Source organism: Camarhynchus parvulus, chromosome 1 (genome assembly GCF_901933205.1).
Source record: "Camarhynchus parvulus chromosome 1, STF_HiC, whole genome shotgun sequence".
NCBI classification, from domain to species: domain Eukaryota; kingdom Metazoa; phylum Chordata; class Aves; order Passeriformes; family Thraupidae; genus Camarhynchus; species Camarhynchus parvulus.
In genome coordinates, this window is record NC_044571.1 from 63827733 (window position 1) to 63853880 (window position 26148).

The 26148-nt window shown below is 37.4% G+C and overlaps 1 protein-coding gene across 1 annotated transcript; it reads right to left on the reverse strand.

Moving 5' to 3' along the window:
• Positions 1-861: 861 nt before the first annotated feature.
• NEK5 (NIMA related kinase 5) lies at positions 862-25402 on the reverse strand. Its single transcript, XM_030952854.1, has 22 exons — positions 25286-25402; positions 23455-23551; positions 21970-22067; positions 19961-20044; positions 19785-19855; positions 18546-18632; positions 17410-17464; positions 14808-15008; positions 14641-14722; positions 13038-13174; positions 9532-9731; positions 8183-8249; positions 7721-7840; positions 7369-7452; positions 7165-7269; positions 6203-6283; positions 5333-5401; positions 4447-4570; positions 4111-4236; positions 2647-2784; positions 1880-1994; positions 862-1495 (listed from the first exon to the last, which is right to left on the reverse strand). Exons 1-22 carry the CDS (start codon positions 25400-25402, stop codon positions 1309-1311), a joined length of 2445 nt encoding a protein of 814 aa, XP_030808714.1. The 3' UTR covers positions 862-1308.
• Positions 25403-26148: the final 746 nt, after the last annotated feature.

The window sequence follows — 26148 nt, forward strand, 5'->3', positions numbered from 1 at the left end:
TAAAAACTGTCTGGATTCACAAACCACGATAGTGCTTTGGTAACAGAACTACATCGAGAAGTTCTTTTATTTATCAGGAACCCCTTTTATTTATTGAATATTTTCAGTCTTCACCTGTTCCATGACTTTCTACCTGCAGTCATACTTTTTGAAGTCAACATTTTTGTTTTATAGCCTTTGTACCCAGAATTTTTTTTCCCAGAATCTACAGTATGCCTGTATTTGGCACTGGTGAGGCTGCACCTCAAATATGGTGATCAGTTTTGGGCCCCTCAGTTCAGGAAGGGTGTTGAGGTGCTGGATCGTGTCTAGAGAAGGGCAGTGGAGGTAGGGAGGGGTCTGGAGCACAAGTCCTCTGAGGAGCATCTGAGAGAGCTGGGAGTGTTTAGCCTGGAGAAAAGGAGGCTTGGGGGGACCTTATTATTTTCTACACCTGCCTAAAAGGCGGGTGGAACCAGGTGGGGGTCAGTCTCTTCTCCAAGGTAAAAGTGATAGGAGAAAATGGCCTCAAGTTGCACTAGGGGAGGTTTATACTGGATATTAGGAAAAATTTTGACACAGAAAAGGTTGTTAAGCATTGGAACTGACTGCCTGGTGAAAGGGTGGACTCACCATCCCTGGAGGTATTTAAAAGACATGGCACATGGGGACATGGTTCAGTGGTGGACTTGGCAGTGTTAACAGTTGGACTCAAAGATATTTTCCAAAATAAATTATTCTTTGAAAAAAAACTGCTAAAATCAGACTACAGACTGTAGTTTTCCTTTATTTAAGATCCACTTGGATTGTAAAATTTTTTATGTGAAAAAATACGGTTGGAAGAACCTACATACCTACATGTTTTATTAGGAACTGGGGAATGCACAGTTCTCATGGCACTAATAAACACTTTTACTGCTACTATATAAAACTCCTGAGCAGCTGTTGTAACTACATAGGGTCAGTATTGTGTAATGAAACTGTAGATTACAAAGCTGTACTGGCAGTACACATTGATTATGCAAATCTGGAAGAGATTCTTAAAACAAGGAGTTGATTTATCTAGGGCAATAAAATACACAAACTAGGAGACTCTCTTACATGATACAAAAATGGTTAAACACAGTACACATTCAGAAATTTGCTCAAGCAAGACTTGTCAGGTATGTCCAGGTTAAGAATAATGTCCAGTTAAGAATAATAGATGAAACAGCATTTCAGTCTGGATGAGGATTTTTCAATGTTCAGACATCTGAAAAGTACCCTGATTTGTTTTTCCTCTAAAGAAAAAGAATCATAGTCTTCTTTTTCATGTGATTCAACACCAAATTACCTATCATTATTTTCTAAATCATCATCAGATTTTCTAAGTCTGTCAGGTAAACTCATCTTCTCTTCATCTCTTTGACCTTTATTTATTGAAAAGATGTGAGACTCTTCTGCTGGAGAAGTTGCCAATTTTTCCAGAGATTCCTCCAGTTCGTGCCTGAGTTCATCTTCAGAATCTTCAAAATTTCTGCACAGTAAAACAAGAGAATTATATTAATTAAATAAATATAATTTCACAGCAAACCTTTCTCCATTGAAGGACTCTTAGGGTTTTTTTAAACACTTTGTAATAATATAAAAGTAACACACCTAATGTGAACTCCTGTCTCTGTCAGATTGTTTACCTGTATTTAAAAAGCAAGAGAAAAGAGCTGCAAGGCCATGTTAATATTTCTGCTTTAATTTGTAATGACAGCATTGGCTGTGACAAATTCCAGAACTAAAAGTTAAATCAGCAGACTCTCTAAGTTTTCTTTATTTATGAATTTTAAGAACACAGTAAAACTTTAGGCAATGCAACCTAAAAAACTATCCAGTTGTGTGGATTTTTCTCTTGATTTGCTTGACTTACGTGTCTTCACCATCTGATCTTGGCTCAAATCTACCTTCATCAACATCAACAGCAGAGTATGTTTCTGAATCATCTTCCTTGTTTTCTTCTGGAGGCAACAGAGTTAATCTCCCTTCTGTAAAGAAAGAGAAACTTTTCCCTCAGCTGTATAGTAGAAAACTATGAAAGTATGTGTAAAGGAATAGCAAAAAAAATGCTTGAAGTGTTTTGCTGTTGTTCAAATTACAACAATGTCAATGTCACACTTCTGTTGATGCAAAGTAAATGCAATTTTTTAAACAGTCTGTTACCTTAGGAAAGTGGGCTGCAGTGTAGGTGAGTTTGAATCAATTGCAGTGTCAGCTGTCTCAGCATGCACCCTGTTGTAAAGTCACCACTGTCATTTAAGTCACCATGTATGTATTTGAATAAATGCTTTTTAAAGGGTTCTTCAACCTCAGCAGTTGCAGGGGCTAGCTCCAGGTTTGTGGTACCTACCAGCCTGCTGGCAGTAGTGGCTTTCCTTTGTCTACCCAAGCAAAGGTAAGAATTACATATGAAGGCAATAGCCAGTGAGTAGGGCTTGCCCCTTTCCATGCTTTTGAAAAGAGCAACACTCTGGAAGAGGCCTCTCAGTGCTTCAAGGAGAGAGCAGAGGTTCTGTCCTTGCTTTTCTAGGTTGACAACTGCTTCAAAATGTTGTTTCTCATCACAGACCCTCTGCCAAGGGTAGAAGAAATATTACACTAAAGAAAAACATGCAGAATTTACAGGAAAAGACATCCTACCTTTGTCTTCCTCAGAACTGATAAAAGAATCATCAGACAGCTCTGCTTTTGCTAAGATGCTTAGGAGTGTCTCTGGTGGTGTCTGTTTCCACTGCTTCCTGTTTTCTGGGATGTCTTCAGACAGAATAACATGGTGAGCTGAAGAACAGCAAGGTTCTCAGGTCATTAAAGTAGATTCAGACTTTCTAGTCTCAACACTGATTTCTTCCTTTTGTGTAATTCTGAAATCTATTTTTTTTTTCCTTTATGGAATACTTCTGATTTTTTATAAGTATTTGATCTGATGGATAGGGAAAAATGGTCTGGACTACTCATCACTAAAAATGTTTAACACTGGTTTTAATGCTTAAGTAACTTCTTATTAAACCTGGAATAGGCAGGTGCAGCTTCCCTAAGCAGTCCTTGCTCTGAAACTTGTTGGCTTCTTGGTTTGAAAGAGCTTAAAAAAAGTTCTGTTTCTTTTGTGCCCAGTGGTCTTTAAGGCAGAATGAACAAAAGGTGGTGTATTAATATTATTCTGCTTTGTGTTTACTATCCATGTGAGCTCTTCAGGTTATTTTTTGTCTATCTCAGTGTGTGGAGTGTGCTGGAATGCTGGAAGAGCTCCTGTTTGCAGAAACCAGTCACTGGAGATACTTGTCCGCCTGGCAATGTACACAGTGGAACTGTAAGAAGCAAAGGGACTTTTCTCAAGTGGAGCATACCACAGCCAAGGTGGGTGAGGTGGCACTTGTGACAGTGGTGGCACCACCACTGTGTGCAGAGGGAAAACAGAACTCCACTGACGACATGGTATTTTCTGAAAAAATCCCTTTGCCAGGATTTTTCTCCTGAGAAGCTGAGAAGCCTCAGAGGAAAAGAAAACCAATAATTATCTGCTGCTGTGGAATGCAACAGGTGCATCTTTGATTGGTCTTGTGGTTGTTTTTAATTATTGGCCAATCACAATCCAGCTGTCTCAGACTCTCTGGTCAGTCACAAGATTTTATTATTCATTCATTTCTATTCTCTTCAAGCCTTCTGATTAAATCCTTTCTTCTATTCTTTTAGTATAGTTTTAGTATATCATTTTCTTTTAATATAATATATATCATAAAATAATAAATCAGCCTTCTGAAACATGGAGTCAAGATTCTCATCTCTTCCCTTGTCCTGGGACCCCTGCGAACGCCACCACACTCCACCATGCTCCAGGATGGCACTGGCACTCACTGCCCTGTTCCTGTGTGGCATCAGCTCAAGGCCTGAGAAAGTGCTGATGATTAATTGAATAGACTGGCATTTTGAGCCAGGCCACAGAGTGATTGATAAAACACTGTGCTCTTGATACGTATGAGCAACACAACATGACTGCAGTGTGAGAAGGGAAATGCAATTAAAAGCCTGCTGGATCATGTGAACATTCAGGTACGGATGAATTCAGTCTGAATTTTAGATGCTCACTGAAAGCCAAAACTTTCTCACCAAGTTCATTTCCAGTCATAGTAGGACATGCAGATGTGACACCAGCACCAGCTAAAAAATTCAGTAGTGTCTGAGGGGCTCCAGGTTGCCAATGTTTTCTGGGTTTTTTCATATCATGTATGGACTCTAAGGGAAAGAAAAAGAAGAGGCAAAGTTCTTTAGATTTTTTTGTAAAGTAGATGTCTGTGTGATTATAATATTGTGTGATTATAATATTATGTGATATAAAGGAAGACTTTGTGAGATAAACTTGCTATAGCCTGAGTTACTGAATTTACCTAACTCCTATGTAGTTTTCAGGATTAATACTCAGCATTGCATTTCCCCAATAAATACCTGTTGGGTAGTCAGACAGTTTTTCCAAAGCTCTGTCTGTATGATTTTCATAAACTTCCACCAATTTCTCCTTAAGATTCTCACCATCCACAAAAGTTAAAGTCTCATTGAGTTTATCTAATACCTGAAAAAAACAATAAGTTACTCTGGAAACAGTAAACAAATATGGTACAATAGCTAATCCCTTCTCATTTTACTGTGTGTGCCAGCCAGCCTCAGGTATGCACAGAAAAATTGTGTAACAAAAAGTGAAGCAGCAGAACTCAGAAGCCACATTGTGATTTGTGCATCAGAGAACTGCATGGGGCTCCACAGAGATATGAAACCACAGAATGACAAAAGAGTGCTTTATAAATTAAAAATATATATACTAAAAAAATATTTTTTTTGTTGCTGTAAGGAACTTTTCAAATAAATTCTAATATACTAATAAAGATCTTAATAGGTAGCTATTACATGCTGATAAGCCACAAATATAATTTTACTAAATGAAAATATAATATTGTCTGTAGTTGTTCTTGCTTTGTGATACAATACTGCTTCATTTCTGAAAAGAAACAGAAATGTACTAAAACAATCTACAAATTAAATTTAGCATTAGCAGAATGACTCAGTTTTGAGATATTCCCATTTTAGGAAATTTAAATATCTGCACTCCTTCATATTTTACCACGTGAAAGACTGCCCCAAGTATCACCCAATTTTCTTCCAAGCAATTATCCTCTTGTACAAGGGCAGACATATGCAACATGACAACAAATCCTCAATAGGAAGCTTGATTATAACAAAGGCAGAGGATGATGGTAATGGAAACAAGTCTTAGATTATGGAGCTGTCATGGTTCCAGATTTCTAATGTAAATGCATCGAATAAAACTAAAACATACCTCTGCTTCTTGAATGCTGTCTTCCTCAGGAAAACATACATCTAAATTAATTTCAAATTTTACTCCTCCCTAAAGAAAATTCACATGTTATTAATTTGTTCTAATAAACAGAAGCAGATTACACGGAACTACAAATTTGAAAATTATTCTTCTATTGAAAACAACATCTATTTTACAACATTTTTCTTCGGCTTAAGAAGATCAAAGTTGAACACATTGGACAAAAATAGACATCCTTAAATATAATCCTTTTCCTTAAGTGATATTTTGAAATTGCTGCATCCACTTTTGATTTTAAGGGCCTTTGATAAACGTTTAATTCAAATCGTTGCAATACACAGAGTAGGTTCTTATAGCTGGCTGTCAACCAGAACTAAAATGGAACACTGTACTGCTCCAGGCAATATTTCATAAAAGACTTTTAGTCCACTTCACAGTGATCTTACGGTCAGAAACATTCCTGGTATCTTATGTGCATTTCTAATTCAATTCCCATCTCCTTCTATGATTTGAAAAGCAGTATAGGGAATCACATTTTATAAAAAATTATTTTAAAATTAGCATTCTGACTTGACTTTACTCAGACTTTGAATAAACATGAGTTCCCATGCACTACTAATGCAGTTTGATATAAGGAGGACGAGGTAGAGATTGGTTACTAGGTGGGAATATCCAATGGGAATATCCCTCAAATGGTCAGAAAAGTTAATTTATTTTCTTCTGATATAAAATTTTAATGAACAGAAAACCAGCACTCTTAATTGACTCTCAAATAACTTAATTTCCAGACCTACCACAGTAATACAGTAATTTGAAATGTACAGATATAATAAGAAAGTTGAAAAAAAATACAACAGTAAAGATGGATACTTTTGTATTACGTCTCTTTTCTAGTATTGTTTGGTCTTGCCTATCCTGGAGTCTGACTTGTTTAAAGTTTTCCTCCATATCCTGGAAGGAGAGAAAAAAAAACAGTTTGAATTACACGCTTTGTAACTGAATATATGTATACCACATAAAGAAAGAGACTTCTTTAAGTAGCAAATATAGTCATGAATTTCCTTTACAAAGATTTTTAATAATATTCCATTCATTGCCAATTCTGGCTTATCTGGCAAAAAGAAAAACAGAAATTCTTGCATAAATTGCAAGCCTCTGATTTTTCAAAAACCTATGTTAGAAAGATACAGTACTGTGTCAAGATATAAATTATACAGATTTTTTTTTATGATCACATGCAAGACGACTCAGACTCATTTCATTCTGGAAAACTTTAGAAGTGATTAAAATAAAGATTTTAGTGGAAACCTATGCCTGTAAAAAGTATAGCCCCATTTTGCAACATCTTGTTTTCTGGCCCTAAAAATATTTAATTGCTCCTTTTCATATTATAATGACTCCTATAAGAATGTGTCAGAGAAAAGCAAAGTAAATAATAGTATACAGCTTCCTCTGTGATCTGTGGCAATCAGTGCATGCCTTCAGCCTCAGGAAAAACCACAACAATTTATAGATTTTACTTTTATTCAGTTTCTCCAAAAGATGGAGAGCCCATGAAATATAGTGACACCAGGCAGGCCTAAAATCTAATGTTTCTTTATCATTATCATGCATTTCCCATTACATCACTGGGAATCCAAATTGTCTCCAAATTTGGCTGCCTATAGCCCACTTAATTTCATCAAGTGGTGTGAATTCATTTTATTAAAAGTCAGATCCGGGATCACTGAGGAGGATACTACTGATATTGGCAGATTTGTCCCAGAGAATGAATTAAAGACAGTGTGTGACTCTCTCAGAAAGATCTATTTAGATGGAGATGGTACTGATACCTGAAGTGACTCTTCTCCTGTTCCAGATATATCTTTGTTTTCAGACTGGTGCTCAGTTTTCCCTTGCCTCACAAGATAGGTTTTATCTTGTATTTTCTGGTTCTCCTAAGGAATGTTTTTAAAAAAATGTTTATTTCAATTCCTAATAAAGTATCTTAGCATAAAAAAGTAAATATGAGTACCCACACGTCTGAGCTTTGTTACCTGGAGTGCTCCTGCTCTAACTCTGAATTCTTTTATATCACTGTGGTATTCTTCCCGAATTTTCTGCAATTGTTTCAAATACTCCTGTAAAGAACAGTAGGGTAAAATATGTTTTTAATAAACCAAAGATAGAAATTTATATATGTTCACATAAGATAGAAGTATCTGTTTTCTCTGTCACCCAAAAGCAAAACTATAGAAGTATATTGTTTCTCCATTAAGATGGGAAAAGAATGGAAAAGAATCGATGATGGAAAAGAGAATCCGATGAAAAAGAATTCTTATGCCACGAACACTACTGTCAAGAGTATAAGAAGAGAGTTTTAGGCAATTAAGGAAGAGATTCATTTACCTGTTCTTTAATTTCATTCTTTCTAGACATGCTTTGCTGATGGTTTTTGAGATGCTCTTCCTTTGTTTTCTGCTGCTGTATTTGGTCATGATATGGGTCAGCAGAGGATGGTCGCAGTCCCTATGGATGTACAAAGGAATCCCAGAGCAAATGAGTTTTCATTTAGAATCCTCCCCTTCAGTGCTCACTCAATTCACTCTCCCTGTTCCACTGAAGAATGCAGTAAAGGCATGTGTACCGTTTTTGGAGGAAAAAGTCACAGTAGAATTTTACATTGTTACAGTTTTGTATGAGGAAATAAAACTTCAGGATGAACACTGCAGAGCAGATCAGGGAATTTGCTAGAGCAAAACCTTCTACCTGACAGTGTTACAGTTTGCTATTCAAAATGCATCAATTCATCTTTGGATTTTCATTCTCCTTCTTTTACAGATTTTTTTCAGTGGTTCAGCATTTACCTACCATTTGTTTTTCCACTTTGATCTTGTACTGCTGGGCTTCAAACCGCCTTTGAAGAAATTCTGCAGTCCTGAAAGAAAGTGATGCACATATACTATGTTTTACTTCTCAAACTCTGCTACCTTTGCACGAATAATTCTCTATAGATTCTACCACATATGACAAACAGAGCTTTATTTGTACTACATTAATATATAAATATGAATAAAATATGTATAAATATGGCACAATGGTAAAATAAGGAAACATTCTTTCCAGGCATTCCCTTTCCTATTACTTCAGTTACTTAAGCCTTTTGAAGAGTGCAGCAAAGCCCTTCCACCTTTTATTGGATAAATGGTATTGAAAGCATTAATTAAAACAAAATCGATTTCCCTTATCCTCAAAATGAGTGAAAATTGTCAGAATGGAGGCTGTATATTCAGCAACCCTTTTATTGTCTTTCTCCTTTGTGCCTAATTCTATCAGTCAAACTTTCTGTAGTTTCTAAACTTTTCCTTTGCTTTTTGATATAAAATAACCATCAGTCACTTGTAAGCTCCCTGTTTCCCATTTATTTATTTTCCTGCCTTAGGAATCCACTTGTGCCACAGGGAGGCAAAACTGAATTGACACTGTCCTTAAATAAGGCATCAGAAATTTAGGTCAGGAAAGATGTTCTAAATCTGAAGATCCGTAACTGAAACATTCTAAACACTGTTGTTGTTGAATGAAAATTAATGATTCAGTCAACTTTAAAGGAAAGCTTTGGAAGCATTCAAAATCTCTTTCTCAACATTTTCAATGCTCATCCACATCTAAAATGGCCAGTCACAGAATGGACAGGAAATCTCCTAAGGTTGTACCTCTGCTTAGTAACACAGAAAAGCTTTGAAGTAAACAAATTGCAAGAGAAAGGGTCTTTATATCTGAAACAGCAATATAAGCGCTGCATGGAAAAAAACCCCATTTTCATAGCCTGCTCTCACTCGCTTCCCTTCAGTGCAGAACTGCTTCTGATCTTTGTATTATTCTCATCCTGGTGTGAAAGACAGGCAGTGTTTATCCTTGGTATAATCGGGGATTCTACAGAAAGCTTATGTTTTACTTTTTACCCAGTAAAAGACTGGGCTGAGACTTGGGAGACATTTTGACAATGAAATGTCAAACACTAGGCCAATTCAAATGGAATTTCTAGATTAACAGGAACAGGAATTGTGTTGCTGTGTAACAAATTTATGTAAAAAAAGAAAGAAAAAGTATCAAAGAAGAAGCAGAGGAGGCATTCCACTAAATCAGCTATGCCAATGTTACTCAGGAAGGCTGATAGCTCAAAATGAACAAGACGGACATAAATAGAGTGATGTGTTTACCAGTCGGATGGTGGAGGTGGAGGTGCAACTCGTCCTTTTGGTTCATAGTAATCTTCAACTCTTTGGCTGATATGAGAAAGGTCATAGTGTGCATTAGCTTTCCTTTCCAAGTTGTCAAGCTTCTCATAGTAGTGACCATAATGACCATGTACTCTAGTGCTTCCTGGCCTTTCTGCCATATTAAATCTGGAGGTCTGTGGCTGAAAATATAGTAAAGGATGTTATTTTACCTGTACTTATTTGTATCAGCACAAGTTTGAATTAACCTCCTGTACTTCTCCCCAGTCTGAGCTGCATGGTAATATGACTGTCTATGGTATAGTTAGTGTAAGTGTTCCAAATCCTTTCAAATATAACCCAGAAACTTCCAACTTGTTAGGGCTTATGTGATCTCACCATTGCCTTTTCCTTTTCCCCTGTTCCATCAGCTCCTGTCATTAAGCAGCAGCTCACATTGTTGTGAGTGAGTCAGCACAGGGCTTTGTACTCTGTAGTGTCCTGGCCCTAGAGTCACTTCATTGTTCTGGAGCCTAAAGCAGTGAATTATTTCCAGGAGAGCCTCATTTTGACACGTGATAGCAAGGGGAAGCTGGGATGTAGCTTTGGACAGTACAGGCATTGATGGCTGCTTTCAGGGGAGCACTGCGCTGCTTCATTTCACATCTCTTTGATTACATGCATGTGGGAGTTGGGCTTTCATTTCTCGAAGCCCTTACTGTAATGAAACATCCCTGTACTCCTCCTTTGAGACAAGACTGTCATTTCCATTTCTCATAAGAACAATGGAGAGAAGATGATCACCTAGCTGCCACTGCCTGATATAACTGTGGTCAGACATCCACAAACTTTTCCATTGTGGGAGACTATACAGTGCATGAGAAAAAGGCTAAATTCTGCTTACTTTCTTACATAAATGTAAATGCATCTAAGTATCACTTTCACAGTCAAATACATTAACTATTCCTCCCCATTTTCCTTCATAGATACTCTGAAAATAGACTCATGTACCTGTGGTGCAGTCCAGATAACAGTAGAATAAAAATTCCTGTCTTTATAAGAAGAAAGTTTCCAACTGTCAGCAAAGCTCCCAAGGAAGAAGTAACCCCAAGAAGTGTTTATCTCGTTCCTCAGTGGAGTAGGTTTTACAGTATGGTTTCCAGAAGTATGGCAATCCCAAGCAGTAGGGAGAACAAATTAGGCTATCCAAATAAATGCCAGGGGACTGAGAACTGTGACTAGTGAAGCAGGCATGCTTGACCAACTCACTAACATTCTACAATTAAATGACTGGCTTGACAGACAAGGGGAGAGCAAGGGGACACTGCTTTTCATGCAGGCTTTTGACACTGTCTGCCATAAAATCCTTGTAGGGAAGCCGATGAATTGAGGATGGGATGAGCAGGCTGTGAAATTGATTGAAAAGTGGCCCAGAGGGTAGTGAACACAGGGTGAAGCACAGCTGAAGGCCAGAAACTAGAGTTCAACATATTCACTAATGATTTAGATCACAGGGGAGAGGGGGCAGAGTGCACCCTCCGCAGGTTTGCTGATAACCCAGACTGGAGGAGTGGCTGATACACCAGAGGATTGTATTGCCTTCCAAAAGGACCACAAAAGGGCTGGACAAATGGGATGACAGAAACTTCATGGAGTTCAGCAATGGAAGTGCAAAGTCCTACACTCTGCACCAGTACATGCTGGGAGCCATCCAGCTGGGAAGCAGCTTGGCAGAGAAGAAGAAGGAGGGGGTGGTGGTGGTGGACAACAAGTTGACCATTAGCCAACAATGTGCCCTTGCTGAAAAGGTGAATGACATCCTGGCCTGCATTAGTAAAAGTATTCCCAGCAGGTCAAGGAAGGTGATCATTTTGCACTACTCAGCACTTGTGAGGTCACACATGAAGTGCTGTGTCTAATTCTGAGCTCTCCAGAACAAAAGAGACAGTTACAAGCTTGAAAAAGTCCAATGAAAGGCCTGAAGCATTATTCCTATGAGGAAAGGCTAAAAGAGACTATTTAGCCTGAAGATGGGATCTTATCAATGGTTGTAGCTACCTGAAGGGAGGATGCAAAGAGAATGGAGCCAGACTTTCCACTGGTGCCTAGTGACAGAACCAGTGGCAGTGGGCACAAATTGAAACACAGAAGGCTCCCACTGAACATCACAAAACATATTTTTCACTGTGGGGGAGGGTGACTCAGGGTGAGGCACAGGTTGCCCAAATAGGATTTAGAGCCTCCATCTTCGGAGATATTCAACAGCCAACTGGACATAGTCCTGGACAACTGGATCTAGAGGACCCTGCCTGAGCAGCGGTGTGGACAAGGTGCTGACCAGAAGTCCTTTTCAATCTCAACCATTCTGTGATTCTGAGTCCTGACGCAACATCTTCAAAGCATGGCACTATGCAAGTGTCCCTGAAACCCTGCACACTGTTTATTTGGATGTTGAAAGAATGTGGAAACATTCTGGGAATGTGTTCCCAGGCTAGGTCAAAACACTGTGGACAAAATTCTGCCTTTGATTATAGCAGTGCACAGTGAAAGGAAACCAGCTTTCCAATTTAATCCACCTCTGGACTTGCACTGGCACAAACCTAACTGTGAAGAAAATGAAGTCCTATGCTCCACATAGGGCCAGTATTAGTCATAGTCAGTGTTAGTGATTGCATGATGGATGTAGTTCTGGGAATTCCATGTACCCAATCAGCAGTTGAGCTCATGTAACTGCAGTGTGCACATCTGGGGGCTCCCAGATCCTAAATGTGCTGTGCTTATGGTCACCAGCATTCAAGGTACAACTGCATGCTCTTAAAGATAAATGTGTGCAGTGATGCTAAGAAAGAGGCTGGGCACAGCATACAGCTGATACCCTGCCTGAGGAAAGGAGGGGGTGGAAAACAAGCAAGAGACAAAGTGGTTGTGAAAAACTGGGCTTGCATTTGGGAGAAGGCTGTCAGTAACAAGTATCTGAGGCAATGGCAGTGAGTGCTGGTGATTTTGCCCATGAATTAGCTGTCAGAAGGGCTGAAGTAACAGGATCAGTGTATTTGCTTCTACAGCAAAAAATGCAAACCCAGAGCTTATTTGCCTTTGTGCAAACATAAATGCAAAGCATGCCTGAATTCTTTGTTACAAAGGACCATATCAAAGCAGCCTAGACTCAGTATTTCCCATTTAGGCTTTCAAAACATCTCTTCTGAGGATTCAGGCACGTTTAACTGTCTCTACTGTCTTAGCATAGGCATTAAGCTAATATTTATTTTATCTATATATTTTTATATATATATATATATAGCTAAACACATACTATGTCTTAAGCCTTTTAAAGTAACTTTTTCAAGTGCAGGCATTTGCTTTCTGAAGATTATATATATATGTGTGTGTGTGTGTGTGTGTGTGTGTGTGTGTGTGTGTGTGTAATAATGCATAATTCTGAAGATGATTTTGTGTGTGTGTCTGTGTTTAAATATATATATATATATGAGAATGTGGATACACAGTACCTGAATAATAGGCTGTTGTACTCTTGAAGGAGGCTTCCATTCATTTCTTTGAAATAATTCTTGTTTCTTGAAAGGCATCACTATTCCAGATTCCAGAGAAACTGGGTCCTGGACTCTTGTTTTCAGAAGTTTATATGCTTTTTAACAATAAGAGATTAAAAAATTGCATTCTGTGCTCTCTTCATGATTAATGATTATGTGGTTGCAAACCATAGTAGGATGCCCACACCTAACATTGACAGGTTGGGTTAATAAACATTCTTTATAGCTTTTCACCATCATCACCATACCACACATAGTTTTTCACAGCACACTGAATAAGAGGGAGACCTTAAAAACTGGAGTGTTGATTTCATGCTAGTTCCAACAGAACAGAAAGCAGGAGGTCTAATTCACAGGCTCTGGGTGCCTCTGCTTAGGCATTCCCTTTCTAAACCCAGCCCTCCATACTCCAAATCACTAGGCAATGTTGTAGTTCCTGTGAAATTTGAAAAGAAAGGCTGAAAAGTGAAAAATCTACCTTATTAGTTTCCCATGTAGGAGAATACAAGTACAGACCATTCCAGTTTGGTCAGTCAGTATTTTGCAAATATCTTAGATGCAGTAATGAAAAGCAGTGTCCTTTCTTGGGTTAAGTAGTTTCTAAGTGATTTTTAAATCTTTCATGAGTATTGACTGTTAAGAGTATCATGTTTGGGAGATAAAATGTATTAAAACTATGATTAAATGATCAGAGATTTTTTTTTGTAAGTGCCTAAGTTATTTAGTTGTTCAGGCTTCTGTCCAAATTGCATTGGTTGTGCAGGCAGATAAACCTCATTGAAAGTAATTTTCAAAATAACATGGGTTCCTACACTACTGATGAATATTTTTTGGGGGGGAGGAGGGGAGTCCAAAGTGTTGTTAAGTAACTACATAGGTTATTTTCACAGAACTGTTTTAACTGTTCTGATATTCCAAAGGTAAATTTGAGGACTCATTGTAATGTAATGGAGAATACAGAATTAGAACAAAGTTACACTGCCAGAAGCATGCCAGATATTCTACAGTTCATAGGCATATATTTAGTCTCATTCATGTTTTCTTAGAAACTGCATACATAATCTGGTCTATCAATGGGCACTAAAACAAAATAGAGTTCACTGTCTCACAATTTAATAAAATTTGTAAGACTTTGTAAAATTCTTATTGTTTTGTAAAATACTATGGAGCATGTTTTGCAAGATTTATGTTTTTTTCACACAGTAAGGATGTTTTTCATGTGACGGACATAAACTAGACCAAAGCCTCTCACTTTTGGAAATTCTGTTTTTTAAAGAACTAAGATTAATGTTTCAGCACTTTCCTATGGCAGCTCTTCTAGATGACCACAGCTGATGAGCTGGTGTTAAAGCTGTCTTTCCCTGAACAGGACAGCAGTGCTTTTTGCCTGGGTGAATGGTTCTGCTGTTGCAGTTCTCTCCTCTATTTACTTTCAGGTTTAGGTGAAACCCTTCATCCAAATGTGCAGTAAAGACTGCTGGAGACAGTTACAGCCAACAGTTGTATCATAACTTACAAATGTTACTGTAGAACTAATGATACATAATATTATTATCATTACCTTGTATCTGCCTGGCTCTAGAGTGAGATGCTGAAGGCCCTTTTCTACGTACCACACTGTGACTGAGTTCTTCCCGTGCTACCTATCAGAAAAAACAATACCTGATAGAACTGTTCATGCTACTTTCCTACTTATTTTCTCTCAGCAGGCAGCACACAGTCACTCACCTCAGGGGGCAGATACCTGAGAACAAGTTTCTGCAAGAAGGGCTTCCTTAGAACAGAATTGATGGATGGTCGATCTCTTGGAGATATTTTAAACAACTGGGAAATCAATATCCTCAGGTCGTAGGAATAGTTGGGAGACACTGGTTGAAAACATCCTCTGCAGATCTTTAGCACCAGCTCATGCAAACTATTGCCTTGAAACTTAATTAGAGAAAACAATGAAAAGAGGACAGTAAGTATTGCTGGTACAGAATGATGGACTAGACACCCCAACTTGAAAATAAGTACTTATTAACAGTCATAGAGTGGTTTGGGTTGGAAGGGACCCCAAAGATCATCTCACTGCAACCTCCCTGCCATGGGCAGGGACACCTTCCACTAGACTGGGTTTGCTCAGAGTGTCACAAACATGTTTTATGAAAAATCCTTTCCTTAGGATTTTTTCTCCTGAGAAGCTGAGAGACCTCAGGAACAAAATGTAAACAATGGTTATCTGCTGCTGTGGAATGCAACAGGTGCATCTGTGATTGGTCTCATGTGGTTGTTTCTAATTAATGGCCAAACACAGTCCAGCTGTCCCGGACTGTCTCGGTCAGCCACAAGCATTTGTTATTCATTCCTTTTCTATTCTTAGCTAGCCTTCTGATGAAATCCTTTCTTCTATTCTTTTAGTATAGTTTTAACATAATATATATCATAAAATAATAAATCAAGCCTTCTGAAACATGGAGTCAGATCCTCATCTCTTCCCTCATCCTGGGACCCCTGCAAACACCATCACACTCAGAGCCCCATCCAGCCTGGCCTTGGGTCAGGGGTGGGGCATCCACAGCTTCTCTGGGCAACCTGTGCCGGTGCCTCACCACCCTCACAGCAAAGAATTTGTTCCTAATATCTATGTTTACCATATTTCAGTTTAAAGTAATTCTCCCTTATCCTATCATTATATACCCTTGTCAAAAGTCCTTCTTCATCTCTTTCAGGCCCCTTTAGGCACAGGAAAACTGCTCTAAGTCTCCCTGGAGCCTTCTCTTCTCCAGGCTGAACAACCCCAGCTCTCTTAGCCTGTCTTTGTGGGAGAGATGCTTCAGCCCTCTGATCATTTCTGTGGCCCTTCTCTGGGCTCATTCCAATAATTCCCTGTCCTTCCTTTGCTGGGGGCTGCAGAGCTGGATGCAACACTCCAGGTGGGGTCTTACAGAGCAGATTAGAGAGAAAGAAGCCCTGCGCTGTGGAATCCCTACACAAATCCTTCCTTGCTAACCACGGTTTGCTGTAGAAAATTATTATAACCACTCTCTGATTGTGTTTTCTGGTTATGTTCTCCTGGTTTCAGCTGCACAACTAAAAGGTCTAATGATTTCTGTACCTGGAAGAGTTTTATTCACCCTCTGCTGTCAGACAGTAACACAGAAGCCTATCTTTCCAGAATGAAACAGGATGTGTTTTGCCAAAAGCCGTTCAACAGAGATCTACATACATATTGTCTTCACAGGGTTCACCTTCAAAACTTCACTTGACCCAACAGCTTCTGCATTCTGTGCTCTGCCCAGAATGAAGATACAATCCTGATCTTTTAACAAGTGATGCCAGTCAGATAATTCAGTCCTCAGTTCACCAGATCTCTTAAGAAGCCAGCATCAATATAGTTTTTCAGGCCTTAGGCAAAAAAAGAACCAATTTCTTTCTAAAATCACCCCTTTATTTGTGTGGCTATTTTGAAGGTGGTAGAATTGAATTTACCTTAGCTTCACTTGCATTTCCTGTCTACATCAGCATTGAGTCATTGCCCTCACACTGAAACAGTGGGCAGCGATACAGAATAAAACACCTAATACTAATACAAAATAATATTTCATGTTTTGCCACTTTGTGAAATCAGCAGTTTTCCTCAGCAGTATCCCCCCCTTGCTCCTAGCTCAGCACAATTGCTCTGTTAGTGCTGTTCTACCTTCTCTCACATCCAAACTCAGCAAAAAGTCAACATCTGCTGGTCCCAGGAATCTGATCCTTTTCTTGTCAAGATTAGTTTCTGCTCTGTTCCCTTCTCCATGTAATAGTCACAGGCTGAGGCTCAGACCAGGCTGAGGACAACACAACTTCCTGAAGATGCTCAGTTATTTTCTAACAAAAATGTGCTTTCAAACAAAATATATTTCCTCTAGGAAAATTCTTCCTGGGACTCAAACCACTTTCTGGGGAAATGTGGGGTTTAGGTACCTTAGTAAGTGTAGACTAGTATTTTCAAACAGAAATGAGTAAAATGATATACCTAAGCCTAACGTTGAAGCCTGTCTTTAATTCTTTCCATTGTTCATCTGTCTTGAAAAAGTTTAGTAATTTTTAAAGAACAATTATATGTTCAAAGTATGTACACACATGCATATATGTAAGTTATAGGACTACAACATAATACTTTTTATTTTATTACACACAAAACACATATGAAAAGTTAAATACTAGCAGTCATTCTTTAATACCAATAAATAAGATGAAAATAACTCTTGTAGCTGACTGTGAATATTATTACTACTACGGGTTTGGCAAGGTGACCACTATATTTTCTAATAATATGATAATGAGCTGATTGTACAGTACTTACAGGATGCTTTAGTGCACACAGCTCATAAAGCACACAGCCAAGAGACCAAATATCTCTGTGAATAAGAAGTAATTAAAGTTTCAACGAAAAGCCTAAAATATTTTCATTCATGTAATCAGCACCTCTTCTCAGCTCCCAAATTTATTACCATTATTCTGTCATAGACTGGTGCAAATTTTATTTTTTCTTAAGATGCATTAAAAAGAACAACTAGAAATTTATTTTTAGTTGTGGCACCAATGTTTCTATGGTATCTAATTAGGTTTTTTAATTATAATTGGAAAAAGCACATGATACAGGAAGTCTGCTTAATATTTCTAGCAGGATGAAGGACAAAGCTGATTTGATAGCTGGGGAGACAATACAGGAGTAAACTTGTCTGAATAGCACCTGAGAGCTGAGATGCTACTGTGAGCTCCAGAACATTTGGTGTTGATCATATTCCCCACAAGGAGAAGGGGATCTCGGCCCACTCACCTCCTGACTTTGCAGTGCTTCTCATCTGGTATTTCATGGTAAGCCTCAGACCTATTTGTCTTTCCTGCAACTGGCTACTGCAAATTTCCAAAGCAGCCAAACTAGCAGCTTTCATTTTAGTGTGTTTTTATAAATAATAAATTAATGTATTAAAAAATTAATGAACTTAGAACTGTAAAGATGCATTGGTTATTAAAACTTGGAAATGAGACAAATTTGGTATTTGATGAAGAAGCAGATTAAGCAAAGGAAAAAACACTGGTTTTCATTTCTCACCACTAACAAGAAGTATTAAAAGAGAGTTTAAAATATAAGTAATTTTATAAAGCCAAAACATATAATTATATTAAGCCTGTACATTAATCACATCAAAGTCATGATTGCTATATTTGGGACATGGTAAGTCAAAATATTACTGACATTATTGTATAGTATAAGGTAGTTGTTGAGTACAATGATGCACCTAATAATTGTATACAGTAATACAAAACTTCACAAAGGGTGACCAAGAGAAATTCCCATGCTCTGCACAAATACTGATTTAAACCATATTACTAAAATATTCTTTTAAATATTTATATTATTCTTTAAAATATTCTAAAAATTTCTTTCATGCCTGCACCTCCTCACACAGGTAGGAAGGAAAGACAGAGACTTACGTTTTGTTGTTGTATGGTCGATTTTCACATATCTCAGGTGAAAGATAATAGGGGGTCCCTACACAGGTATGGGCAAACTCTGTAGTACTAATGAAACACAATGAACAGAAAGGCTTACACACTGAAAAAGTTGACAAACAACTGAACTATGAGACTGAACAGAGACTTTTCTGCCACAGGCCAAAGTGGGGGACATTACCTCTGCTCTCCAAATAGCTGAATAATGGAACACCCCATGAAAAACTACAGCACTTCCCAGTTCTGTGTAAAATGAGCCACTATTTCAATAGTGGAGAGTTCAACAGAAAGCACAGCAATTCCCTGTCCCTATCTTGGCCCACAAGCATTTCCTTGTATTTTCTCTCTTCTGTATAGCTGAGGAGGGGAGTGACAGAGCTTTTGTGGACAACTGGCATCCAGACAGTGTCAACTCACCATCAAAAACTTAATTCACTAGTTACAGGAGGAAAAGTGCTGTCAAGCTCCAGTTATATTGCTGTATAAGCCCATTACATATTTTTAAAAATGTATGTCCTGGACACTCAAATTCTGAAGTTTACTTCCTATCTGCTGTGTAGAAGCAATCCTTACAGCAGCTATGCCCAGAACACTTCCAAAGGAAGGCACTTTGGGCATCACTAGTTCACATGCTGAGAGCTCAGTTCTGTCAAAGATAATCAAAAAGCACAAAAAGAGATCAAATCTAAGCATTTCCCTGTTATTATCATGCCTCCTGGCATGTTTTGGCCACATCTGGCCACTACACAGGATAGACCAACCTTGTCCCCAAAGTCATTAAAGACAAGGCCTCCCTTTTTGGGAGAACAATACAGATGAAAGGCCAGCCATGCTATGTGCTCAGACCTAGGTAGTCATTCTGGTATTTTTAAAAAGGTAACATAGGCTTTGTCTTGGAGGACACAGAACATATGTCCAAACTCTCTTCCTTTAATCTCTCTTTAGTTTTAAATGCTCTTCACTTTTGTTTTTATGAGGTAACAGAAGCTATTACCAACAGCTACATAAGCAGGAACTGTGTCTCCAGAAAGAGATCTGTGGTTCCATGCAGGATGGCATGTTTTAGGATAACAGGAGAAAATGTAGTGTCAGACCCTCTGTATGCCAGACCCCTTCAGCAAGTACAATCCACAAACAATTTGCATGTTCAGGCTGCATTCTGGACATTCACAAACATTCCTGTTTGGTGCAGGTCACAGACTGATTAAAAGCCATGCTTACCTGTTCAGCTGTCTCGCTATGCCGAAGTCCCCAAGCTTTGCTACCTTTCCATTATTGCTAAGAAAAATGTTCTGCAAATAAACCCAAAAATAGTATGTGATAATGAAAGATGGCAGCTTTTCAAGCATATGTTTCAAAGGACAAAATAAGCCCCTCTCTAGTAGCAGTTTTACTACCTGTGCTTTTACATCTCTGTGCAAAATCTTCTTGTCATGAATATGCTTCAAGCCCAAGGAGATCTGCACAAACCAACTGAGAATCTGCAATGAAAGTTACAGAGATAGACACCTATGAATCTGTGTGACTCTAATGGGGCATCTTGCTGAAATATATAAAATAAAGACAACAAAATCTAAAATATATAGAACATATACAATGTGAAACAGTAAAAAAAGGTATTTTTAAAGTTAATGCCATAGATTTCGCCTTTCCATTTAGTGCTGTCACTAAACTAAATGGAAAGAGATACCTACCCTAGTTCCCTTATCACCATCAAGTTCTCCCTGACTGTGCCAGGACATGCACTTAAACAAGGACTGAAGAATCATGCCAAAGGAGAGTAAGAATAATAGACCTTCTTTAAGAAGTGAGGGAGTGCAAATAACTAAGACAGAATTGGGAAATGGCTTCTTAATCCTCAGTGATGGAAGTCATACCACCCAAATGTAGTACTTGTAGTCCTACTGAATGTGATCCAGGAACCAAAAAAAAAAAGGGGAAAAAAGATGAAGGACTGAAATGTGGTGAAAGAAGAGAGCTATGAAGAAACTTGTATAATAAGTAAGCACATGTGTTTATCCTTTATCCTTGGCCCAGTACAGCTTTTAAGCATATATTTAATTTCCAATATACACATCTTCTTAAATAAGGGCCTTTGGACTAAATTCAGAAACAAAACTACAGCCTGCTGATATACTTCTCTGTTTAGGAAAACTCATGCACATGAAAGACTTTGATTCAAGTAATAACCTTCTATTTAACAATGTTTGACACTATATACATAATTTCCTGATTAGGGCTGATGCCACAAATGAGGCTTTCTCAGAAGTACATTTGAAAATATAAAGATATTTTAACACTATTATGTTAAATTGGGAAAATTTGTTTTCATTTCTTTGATCAGCAGATGTATCTTCAGTTTCTATAATTCATTCTTCTGTCTGTATTTCTTTTGCCTTACTTTGGATATGTATTATTCTGTGACATTGTCAAGGGATTTGTGTGTTGGTTCTCTCCTTTGTGCTTTCATGATCTGTGGGTTTGTCCTCTCTTTAATTTTTTCATGTTTTCTCTGTCTCTAGTATGACTCCCAATAGGATCTTAAAATTCATTATTACTGAACTAGTAATTCACTTTCAACTGACTTCTCCATAAAGGAGTTCCTCTTTTACTGCTAAAGCAAAAAGAAAAGTCACAATACTTTTTTTTCCTCAATTTTATGCCTTAGAGTATATTTCCACCAGCAGGTTGACTACTATGTACTTGATTTCTAAGCAAAATTTTATTGTTCCTGAAAAAGTAGATTTTATTTATGACTAAATAACCCCAGAGTTCAGTCCACTAATTCCTACATAAAGAAAATTTCCTTCAGAAAGCTAAGAGTTAGTAAAAAAATAAGGGAATAAGTAAGGAATAGTGGGAAATTCTACTTCTGAGAATTGCAATACTTATCATACTCACCTACTTACAAAATAAAATACACATGAACATGGCCCAAAAGCAGTCAGATATTTGGGCCTGTTTCACTGTGCTGGTTTAACAATTTAAATGGTGTCAGAGAAGTTTTGACCAAAATGAAATGAATGAGAGATTTACCACAGACTTCAGTATAAAGGAGGATGTGATGCAAATAGCACCAACAAATTAAGAATTTGTATATAATACATCCTCCCCATAACTGGAAAAGCACTATTTCAAAGAAGGTCTTCATAGTTTAATGGGTATATTACTAAAATAAAGAAAAAGTACATCTACGATGCAAGGAGCAATAGGAGGAAGGGGGCATTTAAAAAGTCATCTTCATACTGCTAATGAATTAATTTCAGATCTTAAAGAGTGATAAAAAACCTTCCTACACTCCAACTAAAATTACCATCGTTTTCTTTAAAAGTTAATTTATTACTGAATAATTCAAACCATGTGTTTCACATAATATGTTCTTCCCTCTAAAGAAAATGTCTTTCACCTGGTCCTCATCAAACAGGACTCCATGCTGCATATTTATCCTCTTCATTAAATCTCCACCATCACAGTATTCCATCACAATATATAGCTTGTTCTCTTCTGAAAGGAAAAGCATAATTTTGTCTTTATTCCTGTATTATTCATTAACACAGCAACAACTTATTTTGATTTTTACGGTCCTTCTTTCAAAAGGTAGCAGCTAACCTCTACCTACTCCTCCATTTCAAAGACTAACTGAGAAACCAGTGAAACCTGATTCAAAAATAAGATGTGAAAATATATTTAAATAGAGACTTAGCAAAATATTAAATACATGAGGAAATCCACAAGAGATCCCACTGACAGACGTTCTTACAGGAAACCTAGCAGAATGCTTCAACGTTCATGTTTTTTGCTCAGTAACTAAGTATGGAGTAAGGCTTAGGGAAAAAGTTAAAAGTAGACAATATTCCAAAAAGCAAAAATAAAGAGCAGGGCCTGCTTAATAGAAAAATTCAACCTATTCTTACCTCTCTGGGGTTAGAAAACTATCTGATTTACATGTCCCCTAAAACATTTACAGTCCTGGTCACAGAGAACAATTTGTACAGAAGCTGCAACTATAGCTTTTATGACATAAGGCACTGCTTTATGGCAGATGTCAGAGGAAAAATAAATACAGGGAATTAGCTTTCATGGTGAATAGAATTCCTTCTATCTCTTTCAGTCCTGAAGAATTCTTTATCCTTGAGTGATATTTCAAAATACATCTGAAGAAAAAAGGCTAGTACAGCATTATGAGATTGATATTGGATCACAGGAAAGACAGTGCTGTATCAAGGTATGAAATGCCAATGCTGTTTTTTACATTTCAGATGCTGAAAGACAATTTCAAATGAGCTAACATTGCATTTCTATTTAATGGCCTCTTTTTGTGCTTGCCTGTTTTGTCTGTGTGTATATATACGCATACATAAGTATGTATATATATGTAATGTGATATATATATATATATATATAAAAATAAATTATGTATGTATCATAATCATATAATGCCATATGTATGTGATGTGGATAAACAAAATATGAGGAACCCAAGGTTAGACCAGATGAAATGATCATTCTATGTCTTGCCTATTTGATCAGCCTTTTGTCCTATTTGGTCAGCCTATTCCTTGCTATAATCAAAAGCTCTCTTCTATTGAAACTCCTAGAAAATTCCCATTAAACTCTGGACTCCCACAAAAAATCAAGACTAAAGTTCAACTCGTACAGTACAGACAGCTCAGGATCTAGGATTCATGCCAAGTACCCACTCACACAGGTGAAAAAAACACAAGTAATGCCTGAATTTGATGCCTCATGTCCATTTCTAGGAGCTGGGAACCTTTTCCCACATTTAAGTAAGGCATTAGGGACAGGGCTAAGGGTGGTCAACACTAACAAGGTAGGTTTTCTGCCTTCCACTCCTTCCACCACAATGAACACAGAAATGTTAAAAGTAAACCTTGCAAAGAAGCATAGAAGGTTACAATATTTGCATGCTTCATCTTGGCCAGCAGAATGACTTCTTTCTCAGAGGCTTCTTTTTCTTTCACAGGCATCTACAAAGAATTAAGAAACTAAATGCTAACAATTATATACTTAACCCTTTTCAAAAATAGTTACATCATTACCACACTATTCCCACTAATACAAAAATACAGTGTACCAAGACAATGTAGAAATATTATAAAATATGGTGTATATATAACATTAAAAAAAATTTGAAGTGTATGTTTGAAAGTGTATTGGAACATTACTGAAATCAAACCTAATTTTGACATTTTACAAACAGGCAAAAGTCAACCTTTAAATTTAAGTTCAAGAATTTAAACTCTAAAGTTAAAGAATTCCCATAAGGATTTGAAGAGTATGGATGCAGATGACTCTGTAATGCTAACAGGGGTGATGTCAAAAGATCAAAGAAAAAGAAGAAAAAATCCTTCATTTTACTGCTCTTACTTGTTCTTGTAACATTTCAGGCAAATTCTTTGCCTTCTCACATTAATGGAGAACTTCTATTTAGTTAATTACTATGACACTTCCATCAATACTACTTAGAAATTAATTTCTCTGAGTATCTATCCTTCAAAATGTCCTCTTGTATTGTATTGTAAAGTTTCTTACCCTCATACTTAAGAAATATTTTTAAAATATCTTTAATCCTTAAAGATTCAAAATCCAGTAACTGAATAAAACACACTCTACCATATTAAAAAAATCTTTTGACTTCAAAGTAGCAATTTTCTGTCTCCAGCTTCTGATTTTTTGAACAAGTGGGAGTCACAGTAATATTTCATTAGCAGCCATTCTTCTAGTTGTACATCAAAATCTAAGATTAGAAATGCAGGGGGTTTATTGGTCACGAGTAGAGAGAGAAATTATTCATCTTTTATTTAGCTGTCATTACTCATGTATCAGCTTTTCTGGGTTTGAATCTGGAAGACATACAGCTCTTTGTAGAACCCATTCTTCTACTGTAATTCTCTAATATATTAGAAATTCTCTGGGGTGGCCCAGAATAGCAACAGACCTGTCAAAAGCATGTAGGCACTCATTGAAATTGACTGTTAAAACCCCTGTATTGAAGTCACAGAGTTTTTTAAGTGCCTTCATGGAACCAGATCCAGGTGAGGTATTCCCCCAACACCCGAGCCAGTGGCCCTAAGCTGCCTCTGCACACAGTGGGAAGGAAGGCAGAAATGTCATGGCCCAACTGAGCTTGTTCTAAATCAGAAATCTAAAACATATGTGACCAATGGCTTCCTAAAAAGACTTAATTCTCCTGTTCTCCTTGAAAGGCCAAGCAGCTCAAATGCTGACAGCAACAGAATGGAAACTTAAAATCAGATGAGATTAATCGAACTGCCATAAACATAAATGGGAATTGGAAAGACCCCATTGTGAATTACATCCTGTCTGAAAACATGGATGTGGGGAAAAAAGAAATTTAAAAACTTAGAGAAATTTACCACAGAATTGTGATTTGTTACTTTAGTGGCAATATTTTCATTGTAGTTGAATCAACTATTATAGAATTTTAATTAGGCAGTGCCACACATTGTAGGCAGAAAGAAGCTTTGAAAAGAACAAAAACGCAGTAAAAAGCAAAGTATTTCATAGTATTACATCTATGCTTTTAAAATAATAAATTAGAAAGAATATAGTCTTTGGAAAGCTTAGCTCTATATAATTGAGATGGAACTACAAAGGAGATAAAAAATAACCAATGTTCGTACCCAGCTAAATGCAAGTAGCACAATCTTGTAAATATAATTCAGGTTTTGTTGTTTTACCTTAGTTAAGTTGATCTCTTTGATAACACATGGCTCATTATCCATTTTTCCTTTTGCCAAGAATATTTTGCCAAAAGATCCTTCTCCAATTTGTTTAATGAGTTCATATTTATCCATGATGTATTTTTCTTAGAGCAGTGGCTAAAATAAAAATTCCCCAAATTAGTACTGCACATAGTACTTTAACATGTGAGTTGGTGCTACTGAAATAGGCATTACCTTTTAAGACTGTCATTTTTATTACTTTTTGTAACATTACTCCTGTTGATTCTTCCTAAAAACACCATGTCCTGGAAGTATGCAAATTATTGCAATCTTAACTTTTAATAAGCAGTAAGTTTATGAGTGTCTCAAAGAAAAGTATAGCGCACCCTAAAGTTAATACACCAGAAGGAAGTACAGAGTACTGTGTAGGATTATGATATGATTTTGTAAAATGTGACATTATTTCGTGAATGGAAAAATACTGCAGAATTGATCTTTTAATGGAAAAAATAATCTATTCCATATTGATTTAGTTCACACTATGTGATCTTAAGTCCATTAGATCACACTAGTACAGTGTGATCACACTAGTATATTTAGATCTCACAAGATGAGAAGCTGCAGGAGACCACAGCCAAGTGAAGTTGGAAATCAGCAGTAATGCAGAAACCTCTGTGAGGAACACTGAAGTCACTGGGTATTTTCAGTAGTTCCACAGGCAAAGCTGCACACCTAATTATGATCAAACACTACAAAACTGTTCTTATTAGTTGTCCTGATCTTTAGCAAGGGAGATTTGCTCTGATACAGACGTTCCCTGCCAGGCAAGCTCTGCAACAGGCTCCATCGCTGGCAGGGCACAGGAGCGCGCTCCGCCC

What these genes read in the sequence shown, in the direction of transcription:
- NEK5 (XM_030952854.1), bottom strand. Translation starts at nt 25,402, where the DNA reads ATGGATAAATATGAACTCATTAAACAAATTGGAGAAGGATCTTTTGGC. An exon ending in ACAGAGATGTAAAAGCACAG is followed by an intron (nt 19,856 to 19,960) that starts GTAGTAAAACTG and finishes GTTTATTTGCAG; the next exon opens with AACATTTTTCTTAGCAATAA. An exon ending in TCAAAGTGGAAAAACAAATG is followed by an intron (nt 7,841 to 8,182) that starts GTAGGTAAATGC and finishes GTACATCCATAG; the next exon opens with GGACTGCGACCATCCTCTGC.